Source organism: Leucoraja erinacea, chromosome 18 (assembly GCF_028641065.1).
Source record: "Leucoraja erinacea ecotype New England chromosome 18, Leri_hhj_1, whole genome shotgun sequence".
In the NCBI taxonomy this organism is placed as follows: Eukaryota; Metazoa; Chordata; class Chondrichthyes; order Rajiformes; family Rajidae; genus Leucoraja; species Leucoraja erinaceus.
Window position 1 is genome coordinate 491,333 of NC_073394.1, and position 13,985 is coordinate 505,317.

Genomic DNA, 13,985 nt, shown 5'->3' on the forward strand with positions numbered 1-13,985 from the left:
ACCCTATCAATGTCTCTCATCATTTTATATTCAGTAAAGCCTCGTTATAACGGACTGGGGAAGAGGGGGAATGTTGTCTAGTATTGCCCATAGTCCACTATAACATTGTCATTGCATATTGTGGAAACAAAGAACTGCAGATGCTGATTGATACATAAAAGAACACAGTGCTGGAGTAACTCAGCCAGTGCGGGGTTGAAGGAAGGTCAGTCTATGGTTTAATTCCAGCTCCAATCACAACAATTATATTCCTCAGTAAGTGTTTATTTCTTAAACCTTCTCCTGTGGTTGGACTGTCCTTGAACGGACTCTGCTGGCTTTACCTTGCACTAAACGTTATTCCCTGATCATGTCGTGTGTGCGTGTGTTTATGCCCGTGTGTGCGTGCGTGTGTTTAACGTGTACGTGATGTTGCGCTCCAAGTAGCGCGCACACGGTCATTCACAAATCAATCAACTCATTCCAATGGCAATGGAACCAAGACGATTGGAGCCGATAGATCAGTTGCAGCTCCATCTGCCTTCACAGCCGTTGTGTTCAAGATCACTTTGTCCGCCTGGTCCGCCGTTGAGGTCTTGTAGGTTGGATCGTTCTTAGTCTGGACCCTCATCCTTGACCTTACCGCCATGGGTGGCCCGACTAGAAGCTGGTGGTTCCGACGGCATCGCTCTCGGCATCATGGGGTCATACAAGCCTCTTCACCACGACAAGGTCAATGATCCAAAGCGGCATGTATCTATACGCATGTATCTATACGCCTGTATCTATACACATGTATCTATACGCATGTATCTATACACATGTATCTATACGCATGTATCTATACGCTGTATCTATACGCCTGTATCTATACGCATGTATCTATACGCCTGTATCTATACACATGTATCTATACGCATGTATCTATACACATGTATCTATACGCATGTATCTATACGCTGTATCTATACGCCTGTATCTATACGCCTGTATCTATACACATGTATCTATACGCATGTATCTATACGCATGTATCTATACGCATGTATCTATACGCATGTGTCTATACGCTGTATCTATACGCTGTATCTATACGCATGTGTCTATACGCTGTATCTATACGCATGTATCTATACGCATGTATCTATACGCATGTATCTATACGCATGTTTCTATACACTGTATCTATACGCTGTATCTATACGCATGTATCTATACGCATGTGTCTATACGCTGTATCTATACGCATGTATCTATACGCATGTGTCTATACGCTGTATCTATACGCTGTATCTATACGCATGTATCTATACGCATGTGTCTATACGCATGTATCTATACACATGTATCTATACGCATGTATCTATACGCATGTATCTATACGCATGTGTCTATACGCTGTATCTATACGCTGTATCTATACGCATGTATCTATACACATGTGTCTATACGCTGTATCTATACGCATACGCATGTATCTATACGCATGTGTCTATACGCTGTATCTATACGCCTGTATCTATACGCATGTATCTATACATGTATCTATACGCTGTATCTATACGCATGTATCTATACGCATGTATCTATACGCATGTATCTATACGCATGTATCTATGTATCTATACACATGTATCTATACGCTGTATCTATACACATGTATCTATACGCCTGTATCTATACACATGTATCTATACGCTGTATCTATACACATGTATCTATACACATGTATCTATACGCTGTATCTATACACATGTATCTATACGCTGTATCTATACGCATGTATCTATACGCATGTATCTATACGCATGTATCTATCAGTATCTATACGCATGTATCTATACGCATGTATCTATGTATCTATACACATGTATCTATACGCTGTATCTATACGCATGTATCTATACGCATGTATCTATACGCTATGTATCTATACACATGTATCTATACGCTGTATCTATACTGTATCTGTATCTATACACATGTATCTATACGCTGTATCTATACGCATGTATCTATACGCATGTATCTATACGCTGTATCTATACGCTGTATCTATACGCTGTATCTATACGCATGTATCTATACGCTGTATCTATACACATGTATCTATACGCATGTATCTATACGCATGTATCTATACACATGTATCTATACGCTGTATCTATACACATGTATCTATACGCATGTATCTATACGCATGTATCTATACACATGTATCTATACGCTGTATCTATACACATGTATCTATACGCATGTATCTATACATGTATCTATATGTATCTATACGCATGTATCTATACACATGTATCTATACGCATGTATCTATACGCATGTATCTATACGCTGTATCTATACGCATGTATCTATACGCAGTATCTATACGCATGTATCTATACGCTGTATCTATACGCTGTATCTATACGCTGTATCTATACGCCTGTATCTATACGCCTGTATCTATACGCATGTATCTATACGCATGTATCTATACGCATGTATCTATACACATACACTGTATCTATACGCATGTATCTATACGCATGTATCTATACACATACACTGTATCTATACGCATGTATCTATACGCATGTATCTATACACATACACTGTATCTATACGCATGTATCTATACGCATGTATCTATACGCATGTATCTATACGCATGTATCTATACACATGTATCTATACGCTGTATCTATACGCATGTATCTATACACATGTATCTATACACATACACTGTATCTATACGCCTGTATCTATACACATACACTGTATCTATACGCATGTATCTATACGCATGTATCTATACACATACACTGTATCTATACGCCTGTATCTATACACATGTATCTATACACATACACTGTATCTATACGCATGTATCTATACGCATGTATCTATACACATACACTGTATCTATACGCATGTATCTATACGCATGTATCTATACGCATGTATCTATACGCTGTATCTATACGCATGTATCTATACGCATGTATCTATACACATGTATCTATACGCATGTATCTATACGCTGTATCTATACGCTGTATCTATACGCATGTATCTATACGCTGTATCTATACGCATGTATCTATACGCATGTATCTATACACATGTATCTATACGCATGTATCTATACGCTGTATCTATACGCATGTATCTATACGCATGTATCTATACGCATGTATCTATACGCATGTATCTATACGCTGTATCTATACGCATGTATCTATACGCCTGTATCTATACGCATGTATCTATACGCATGTATCTATACGCATGTATCTATACACATACACTGTATCTATACGCATGTATCTATACGCATGTATCTATACGCATGTATCTATACGCTGTATCTATACGCTGTATCTATACACATGTATCTATACACATGTAACTATACGCATGTATCTATACGCATGTATCTATACACATGTATCTATACGCATGTATCTATACACATACACTGTATCTATACGCATGTATCTATACGCATGTATCTATACACATGTATCTATACACATACACTGTATCTATACACATGTATCTATACGCATGTATCTATACGCATGTATCTATACGCATGTATCTATACGCATGTATCTATACGCATGTATCTATACGCATGTATCTATACACATGTATCTATACGCATGTATCTATACACATACACTGTATCTATACGCATGTATCTATACACATGTATCTATACGCATGTATCTATACGCATGTATCTATACGCATGTATCTATACGCATGTGTCTATACGCATGTATCTATACGCATGTATCTATACGCATGTATCTATACACATACACTGTATCTATACGCATGTATCTATACGCATGTATCTATACGCATGTATCTATACGCATGTATCTATACGCTGTATCTATACGCATGTATCTATACGCATGTATCTATACGCATGTATCTATACACATGTATCTATACACATGTATCTATACACATACAATGTATCTATACACATGTATCTATACGCATGTATCTATACACATACACTGTATCTATACACATGTATCTATACACATGTATCTATACACATACACTGTATCTATACGCATGTATCTATACGCATGTATCTATACGCTGTATCTATACGCATGTATCTATACGCATGTATCTATACACATACACTTTATCTATACGCATGTATCTATACGCATGTATCTATACGCATGTATCTATACGCATGTATCTATACGCATGTATCTATACGCATGTATCTATACGCATGTATCTATACACATGTATCTATACACATACACTGTATCTATACGCATGTATCTATACGCATGTATCTATACACATGTATCTATACGCATGTATCTATACACATGTATCTATACGCATGTATCTATACACATGTATCTATACGCATGTATCTATACACATACACTGTATCTATACACATGTATCTATACGCATGTATCTATACGCATGTATCTATACACATACACTGTATCTATACGCATGTATCTATACGCATGTATCTATACGCATGTATCTATACGCTGTATCTATACGCTGTATCTATACACATGTATCTATACACATGTATCTATACGCATGTATCTATACGCATGTATCTATACACATGTATCTATACGCATGTATCTATACACATACACTGTATCTATACGCATGTATCTATACGCATGTATCTATACGCTGTATCTATACACATGTATCTATACGCATGTATCTATACGCTGTATCTATACACATGTATCTATACGCATGTATCTATACACTGTATCTATACGCATGTATCTATACGCATGTATCTATACACATACACTGTATCTATACGCATGTATCTATATGCATGTATCTATACGCTGTATCTATACGCATGTATCTATACGCATGTATCTATACACATACACTGTATCTATACGCATGTATCTATACGCATGTATCTATACGCATGTATCTATACGCATGTATCTATACGCTGTATCTATACGCATGTATCTATACGCATGTATCTATACGCTGTATCTATACGCATGTATCTATACGCATGTATCTATACGCATGTATCTATACGCTGTATCTATACGCATGTATCTATACGCATGTATCTATACGCATGTATCTATACACATGTATCTATACACATGTATCTATACACATACACTGTATCTATACACATGTATCTATACACATACACTGTATCTATACACATGTATCTATACGCATGTATCTATACGCATGTATCTATACGCTGTATCTATACGCATGTATCTATACGCATGTATCTATACGCATGTATCTATACACATGTATCTATACACATGTATCTATACACATACACTGTATCTATACGCATGTATCTATACGCATGTATCTATACACATGTATCTATACGCATATATCTATACACATACACTGTATCTATACGCAGTATCTATACGCATGTATCTATACACATGTATCTATACGCATGTATCTATACACATGTATCTATACGCATGTATCTATACACATACACTATCTATACGCAGTATCTATACGCATGTATCTATACACATGTATCTATACACATGTATCTATACGCTGTATCTATACGCATGTATCTATACACATGTATCTATACGCAGTATCTATACGCATGTATCTATACACATGTATCTATACACATGTATCTATACGCTGTATCTATACGCATGTGTCTATACGCATGTATCTATACGCAGTATCTATACGCATGTATCTATACGCATGTATCTATACGCTGTATCTATACGCATGTATCTATACGCATGTATCTATACGCATGTATAGATACGCATGTGTATATACGCATGTATCTATACGCATGTATCTATACGCTGTATCTATACGCATGTATCTATACGCCTGTATCTATACGCATGTATCTATACGCTGTATCTATACGCATGTATCTATACGCTGTATCTATACGCATGTATCTATACGCATGTATCTATACGCATGTATCTATACGCTGTATCTATACGCATGTATCTATACGCATGTGTCTATACACTGTATCTATACGCCTGTATCTATACGCATGTATCTATACGCATGTATCTATACGCATGTATCTATACGCATGTGTCTATACGCATGTATCTATACGCATGTATCTATACGCATGTATCTATACGCTGTATCTATACGCATGTATCTATACGCATGTATCTATACGCATGTATCTATACGCATGTGTCTATACGCTGTATCTATACGCATGTATCTATACGCATGTATCTATACGCATGTATCTATACGCTGTATCTATACGCATGTATCTATACGCATGTATCTATACGCATGTATCTATACGCTGTATCTATACGCATGTGTCTATACGCATGTGTCTATACGCTGTATCTATACGCTGTATCTATACGCATGTATCTATACGCATGTATCTATACGCTGTATCTATACGCATGTATCTATACGCATGTATCTATACGCTGTATCTATACGCATGTATCTATACGCATGTATCTATACGCATGTATCTATACGCTGTATCTATACGCATGTATCTATACGCATGTATCTATACGCATGTATCTATACGCTGTGTCTATACGCATGTATCTATACGCATGTATCTATACGCTGTATCTATACGCATGTATCTATACGCATGTATCTATACGCATGTATCTATACGCCTGTATCTATACGCCTGTATCTATACGCATGTATCTATACGCTGTATCTATACGCATGTATCTATACGCATGTATCTATACGCCTGTATCTATACGCATGTATCTATACGCATGTATCTATACGCGCTGTATCTATACGCATGTATCTATACGCATGTATCTATACGCATGTATCTATACGCATGTATCTATACGCATGTATCTATACGCATGTATCTATACGCTGTATCTATACGCATGTATCTATACGCATGTATCTATACGCATGTATCTATACGCATGTATCTATACGTATCTATACGCTGTATCTATACGCATGTATCTATACTGCTGTATCTATACACTGTATCTATACGCATGTATCTATACGCATGTATCTATACGCTGTATCTATACGCATGTATCTATACGCTGTATCTATACGCATGTATCTATACGCATGTATCTATACGCATGTATCTATACGCATGTATCTATACGCTGTATCTATACGCATGTATCTATACGCATGTATCTATACGCATGTATCTATACACTGTATCTATACGCATGTATCTATACGCATGTATCTATACGCATGTATCTATACGCGCACGCTGTATCTATACGCATGTATCTATACGCATGTATCTATACGCATGTATCTATACGCATGTATCTATACGCTGTATCTATACGCATGTATCTATACGCATGTATCTATACGCATGTATCTATACGCATGTATCTATACGCATGTATCTATACGCTGTATCTATACGCATGTATCTATACGCTGTATCTATACGCATGTATCTATACGCATGTATCTATACGCATGTATCTATACGCATGTATCTATACGCATGTATCTATACGCATGTATCTATACGCTGTATCTATACGCATGTATCTATACGCTGTATCTATACGCATGTATCTATACGCATGTATCTATACGCATGTATCTATACGCATGTATCTATACGCATGTATCTATACGCATGTATCTATACGCATGTATCTATACGCTGTATCTATACGCATGTATCTATACGCATGTATCTATACGCATGTATCTATACGCTGTATCTATACGCATGTATCTATACGCATGTATCTATACGCCTGTATCTATACGCATGTATCTATACGCATGTATCTATACGCATGTATCTTTACCCTGTATCTATACGCCTGTATCTATACGCATGTATCTATACGCTTGTATCTATACGCTGTATCTATACGCCTGTATCTATACGCATGTATCTATACGCTGTATCTATACGCTGTATCTATACGCCTGTATCTATACGCATGTATCTATACGCTGTATCTATACGCATGTATCTATACGCATGTATCTATACGCTGTATCTATACGCTGTATCTATACGCTGTATCTATACGCATGTATCTATACGCATGTATCTATACGCATGTATCTATACGCTGTATCTATACGCATGTATCTACGCATGTATACGCATGTATCTATACGCCTGTATCTATACGCATGTATCTATACGCTGTATCTATACGCTGTATCTATACACATGTATCTATACGCATGTATCTATACACATGTATCTATACGCTGTATCTATACACCTGTATCTATACGCATGTATCTATACGCTGTATCTATACGCTGTATCTATACGCCTGTATCTATACGCATGTATCTATACGCTGTATCTATACGCATGTATCTATACGCATGTATCTATACGCTGTATCTATACGCATGTATCTATACACATGTATCTATACGCTGTATCTATACGCATGTATCTATACGCATGTATCTATACGCTGTATCTATACGCATGTATCTATACGCATGTATCTATACACATGTATCTATACGCTGTATCTATACGCATTTATCTATACGCATGTATCTATACACTGTAAATGGATCGATTATAATCATGTATTGTCTTTCTGCTGACTGGTTAGCACGCTACAAAAGCTTTTCACTGTACCTCGGCACCCGTGACAATAAACTAAACTGAACTGAAATGTTCCCCAGATGTAAGTTTATTGGAAACATCATTGCCAAGACTCACCACGACCAGAGATGAAAACATGGAAGAGCACAGCACAAGAACAGGCCCTTCGGCCCACAATGTCTGTGCTAAACATAATGCATCTCCTTTACACTCATCCCCTGCTGGTTGACTTTGCTGTCCTGTTGTCACCAACTTGTCATCTTCCTCGCTCCTTACTCTGTGACCCAGCAGCAACTGTTTTAATGACCACACTCTCTTCTTGCAGGAGAGGACGAGGCGACAGATTAAAACAAGTCAATCATCTGTTGTCTCCAATGGATTTAAAACACGACACCTTCTTAAAAGATAGAGCAGACATTTCCAATATTCTCGCCATATTTATGCTCCCTCAACATTACTGAATCAAATCTTCTGGTTTATATCACTCAACTCTCTGTGGGTTTAGTGTTGTACTTCCTCCATTACCCCAGTGGCTACACTTCAAACGCACCGCGTTCACTTTAGAGTGCGTTGGGATGTCTTGAAAGGAATACGAGGGAGTTTATAATGAGAAACATTCCTTTCTGTCTTCTATTTTAAAGCTATTTACATTTCACCGATGTACAACATTGGTTAGTGAAATAACGTTACATTGGAACAGAAATATCACATTAAATTTGCCAACATATGGATACCAGTCTGCTCCAAAGTTATATGTAGGGAGGAACTGCAGATGTTAGTTTAAAACCAAGATAGACACAAAATGCTGGAGTAACTCAGTGGGACAGGCAGCATCTCTGGAGAGACATTTCGGGTCGAGACCCTTCTTCAGACTTCAGGGTCTTGACCTGAAACGTCACCCAGGTCCAAAGTTATTTTATTTTTCAAAATTCACACATTGTAACAAGATAAAATGATAAGGAAAGGAAGACAAGAGAAATATAATGGACGCTTCAAGGTTTAATTCCAGGCTTTCTGTATTTTCCTTGGTAAATACGATGCAACAATTCATGGCCATGCACTACATGTACACATAGTTTAAAACAGACAACGTGAGGACAAATGTGGAGCCACTGTAGCTGATGATGAAGGTTGATGGTCACCACAAGCTTTGGACAGCAGTACATGTGTAAATAAATATCTCTGATTGTAGCTCTGGGAAACGATGAGTTTATTTTGTACCACTGATAATGATGAGAAGGTGATGGGATCACATCTGTTTTTATTTTATAAATATTTTGCAGACATGTTTAACATGATGAAAGGCTGGAAGGTAGAACTCGAAACTTCTCATTTTACAGGGAAAGTTAGGCATGCATTTCATAATTAGTGACTGAAGTAGTGACAGGTAGCTGAACCATCCTAACACCAACTAGAGAGCGGTCCTGACCTCCCATCCAGCTCATTAGAGACCCTCAGACTATGTTTGATTGGACTTTATCCCGTATGTCTATACTGTGAACGGTTTGATTGTAACTGTCTCTGCGCTGACTGGATAGCGTGCAACAATAAAGTTTCTCACCGTACCTCGGTTCATGCAACAATAACAAAGTAGAGACCGTGAGGCCATAAATATGTTACACACGAAGATACAATAATTAGAGTAAAGAATGCATGAGAAAGAATAGCAATTCAGATTAGTGGTGTTCATGCAGGATAACACATGGAATAGTTGGGCCGAATGGCCTTATATGTTGCAACCTGATACTTGTGAGTGGAAGTAGACGTTCGTTTTAATGTTTGTTTCCGTACAGAACAGAAACAACATGGTAGTATATGTTAAAAATACACAGAAAATCGCCAAAACCCCACGTATCCAAATGAACGGTGGAAAGTTACTCTTTGGTGCAATTCCGAGTAAATTAGTACAAAATCTGTGATGAAATGCACCAATGGCTACAATCTCACAAAGATAAACACAAGATTCATGTCTTCATTTTTGTCAATTGAGAAAATCAATAATTTCATAATTTTAGTAAGGAGTTAAAAATAAGAGACAGTGTACACTCCTGATAGTTAAATAATTCAAAAATACATTGATGATGCATTCAATGTTGTTCTCTTTATGATAATCCAAGAGAATTATTCAATGACAGTGTTGGTATTTTGGAGATGGCTGGGAGATACAATGATCTTTTCCCCCCTGAAGCAACATTATTATAAACTAAATCTTACGCTGCTCTACGGCAGAAACACCCAGCAATGATCAGGATGATTTAAGAGCTCAGTCTAAGATGTGAGAGCAGAGATGACGCCTTTACAATGCTGTGGGTTTTCCCTGCAGAAGGCAAGTTCATCTGAAACTTTGGGAAGTGAACATGCATTCAATACTGCTGCCTCTAAAGGGCCCGCCCCACTTGGGTGTCATTTGCGCGTCACAGCATACGCCGCCACGCCTCGCCACGCATCACGCACGTTACCACGCGCCAACCAATTTTTAGGATGTCGCGCAAATGACGCCCAAGTGGGACAAGCCCTTAACACAGCAGTTGTTGATATGTTCAACTCAGCATTCACCATTAGGATATGTACCATTGAACAAGGTAACAATGTTCTGGTAAACAATATGTATACATGAAGCTCTGTGTTAGAGTCCTGTAGATGTACAGCACAGCAACAGGCCCTTTGGCCCACCTTTTCCATGCCATCCCAGTTGGCATACAAAGCTAATGCTATTTGCCTGCATTAATTGACTGGATAAATTTTATTCTGTTTAAATTTAGTATTGATTTAATAAAGTTATTCTTTTAGTGAATGGCGGTGCAGGCTCGGAGGGCTGAATGGCCTACTCCTGCACCTAGTTTCTATGTTTTCTATGTCATTTTTGTAGCTTATACTATACGGGGAGAATCTCGCAACTTTCTTGGAAGCTTTCAATCTTTTTTGTGGGAGGTTGTTATAATTGTAAATCTGAAGTCCTCATCAATGATTTATTTAGTCTGTTACTATTGACTATGATGTTCATACACGTGGGTTAGTACTGCTGAAAATGATTTATACCACAGGGGGGTTGAGTTAGTTATCAGGCAAGAATTTCTTTACATTTCTGCTAATTCCATGGATCCAAAGACAAATTATGTTTCAATACGGACAACATATTTAGATGATTCTTGAACAGACTTGACTGAGATGCATCATCGCTGTTTCTAGGTTTAAACAGTGAAAATTAATTCCACCATGACTCTACATCAGTCAAAAGACCTTTCATCCCATCCTGGAAATTGAGCCGAGATTTCTGTCCTCAACCATAGGCAGAGTAGATGGACACAAATCATTTCTGCTTTGTGCTCATATCAAGAAGGTGTAGCTCACTGCCAAGGAATAGAACAGATTAGTGGCCCCGCACAATGGCCGTAACACCACGCCATCTTTACAAACCTTCCATCTCCAGAAGGATTCAACTAGTGGTTGTTGCTAACTTTTCATTTGGGTAAAGTTCAATGGGAAGTGGGTTGAGTTATCCCAGATAGAGCTGTATCTGTATCTGTACCTGCATCTGTACTTATACCTGTACCTGTACCTGTATCTGTACCTGTAGAAGAGACAACCTAGCACTGGTTCAGGAGAAATGGCAGGAATAGTGAGTCTTCGTGTCCAGCATGGGGTTCAAACATTGCACAACTGAGGGTTTATAATGAATAATTAATAAAACAGAAAGGGTCAATTTTCAGAGGAATCGGTTTCTTCTGTTGACCCATCACTCTCAACGTTGACTTTTTTGCGATGGGTGATGGTCTTACGGTGAGTGGTCTTTCTGGTGGGTTCCTTGTGTGTAGGTCTACTGGTGGCTGGAGTATTGAGCAACTGATCAATGCTGTTGACAAACGTAAACACTCACGTTATATATCTACAAACTGGTAGCTTTAATTGCTGGAAACAGATATTTATTGATGCCAATCTCTTGAATGTACAGCCTGCACAATAACATGGAAGGTTGAACACAAACACAACTACATGAAGTTTCTTTATCACCAAATTTGGATTATGAGATGAAGTAACATTAACAGAGAATTATTGAAATCTACTGATTGAATAAACTGCTGCTTTTCAGAGTTAACAACGTCAACCAAGATGATCCCCATCCATTCTCACGTTTTGTTTTGAGACTTTAAATCATCTAAAAGGCAGTGCAATTCCCTGTCTTTCCTCACCAACTGTGAATATAAAGGGCCTGTCCCACTTACGCAACTTTTTCGGGGACTGCCGGCACCCGTCACAGGTCGTTCAGGTCGCCGAAAATGTTCAACGTTGAAAATCCAGCGGCGACCAGAACAAGGTACGACTCTTTGGGCGACTGAGGAGACGACTCACGACCGTACAGGCGACATGTCGCGGGGTGAAGACTGTACGGTCGTGAGTAGTCGCCCAAAGAGTCGTACCTTGTCCTGGTCGCCGCTGGATTTTCAACATGTTGAACATTTTCGGCGACCTGCGACGACCTATGACGGGTGCCGGCAGTCTCCGAAAAAGTTGCGTAAGTGGGACAGGCCCTTAACAAAGGCGTATTCCTGAGATGGAAGGAAATGAACACTGGGACATAGTTCAGTGATGCAGAGTGGATTAACACCAACACTGCATGTTTCACCTCAACAATGGGACCATTTTATTGCCAAAAATACTTTAAAAACTATTGAATGGCCAACATGTAATCTTTTAAAATGTAAAACTTGATCCAAAAAAAGGTACTGGTTTCCTTTGAGGAACAGCAGCCTTGTAGACAAGGAACAAGGAACCGAGGTGGAGACACAGGAACTACAACACTGGAATGTTGAGCAAGACCAACTCAGTGCGACAGGCAGCGTCTGTGGAGGGAATGGATCAGTGACCCTTCTTCGGGAACCAAGGCAATGGCTTGTCCCTCATTAATGAAAATACACAACCTATGTGGCAGGTGTGAGCTGGGAAAAACACCCTGATACACTGGCTGGCCATTGATGCATGGGTTCGCCATTGATACACTGGGTGGCCATTGATACACTGGATGGCCATTGATACACTGGATGGCCATTGATACACTGGCTGGCCATTCATACACTGGCTGCCCATTCATACACTGGCTGGCCATTGATGCATGGGTTCGCCATTGATACACTGGCTGGCCATTGATACACTGGATGCCCATTGATACACTGGATGCCCTTTGATGATACACTGGCTGCCCATTGATACACTGGATGCCCATTGATACACTGGCTGGCCATTGATACACTGGATGGCCATTGATACACTGGCTGGCCATTAATACATGGGTTGGCCATTACGAAATGAACGGGGACTTCAGTGGCAATGGGACAGAACAATGGAACAATCAACAAAGTAGTGTAACATGCAGTTAATC

The 13,985-nt window shown here is 38.6% G+C and overlaps 1 protein-coding gene across 3 annotated transcripts in view; it reads right to left on the reverse strand.

The window, feature by feature from the left end:
• Positions 1 to 10,699: 10,699 nt before the first annotated feature.
• cstpp1 (centriolar satellite-associated tubulin polyglutamylase complex regulator 1) overlaps positions 10,700 to 13,985 on the reverse strand; it is a 118,187-nt gene continuing 114,901 nt past the window's right edge. For all 3 annotated transcript variants that reach the window (XM_055649119.1, XM_055649122.1, XM_055649120.1), the window contains one exon: positions 10,700 to 12,461. In XM_055649119.1, coding sequence (XP_055505094.1) covers positions 12,308 to 12,461 — 154 coding nt within the window. In that variant the 3' untranslated portion in view covers positions 10,700 to 12,307. The remainder of the gene's footprint in view (positions 12,462 to 13,985) is intronic.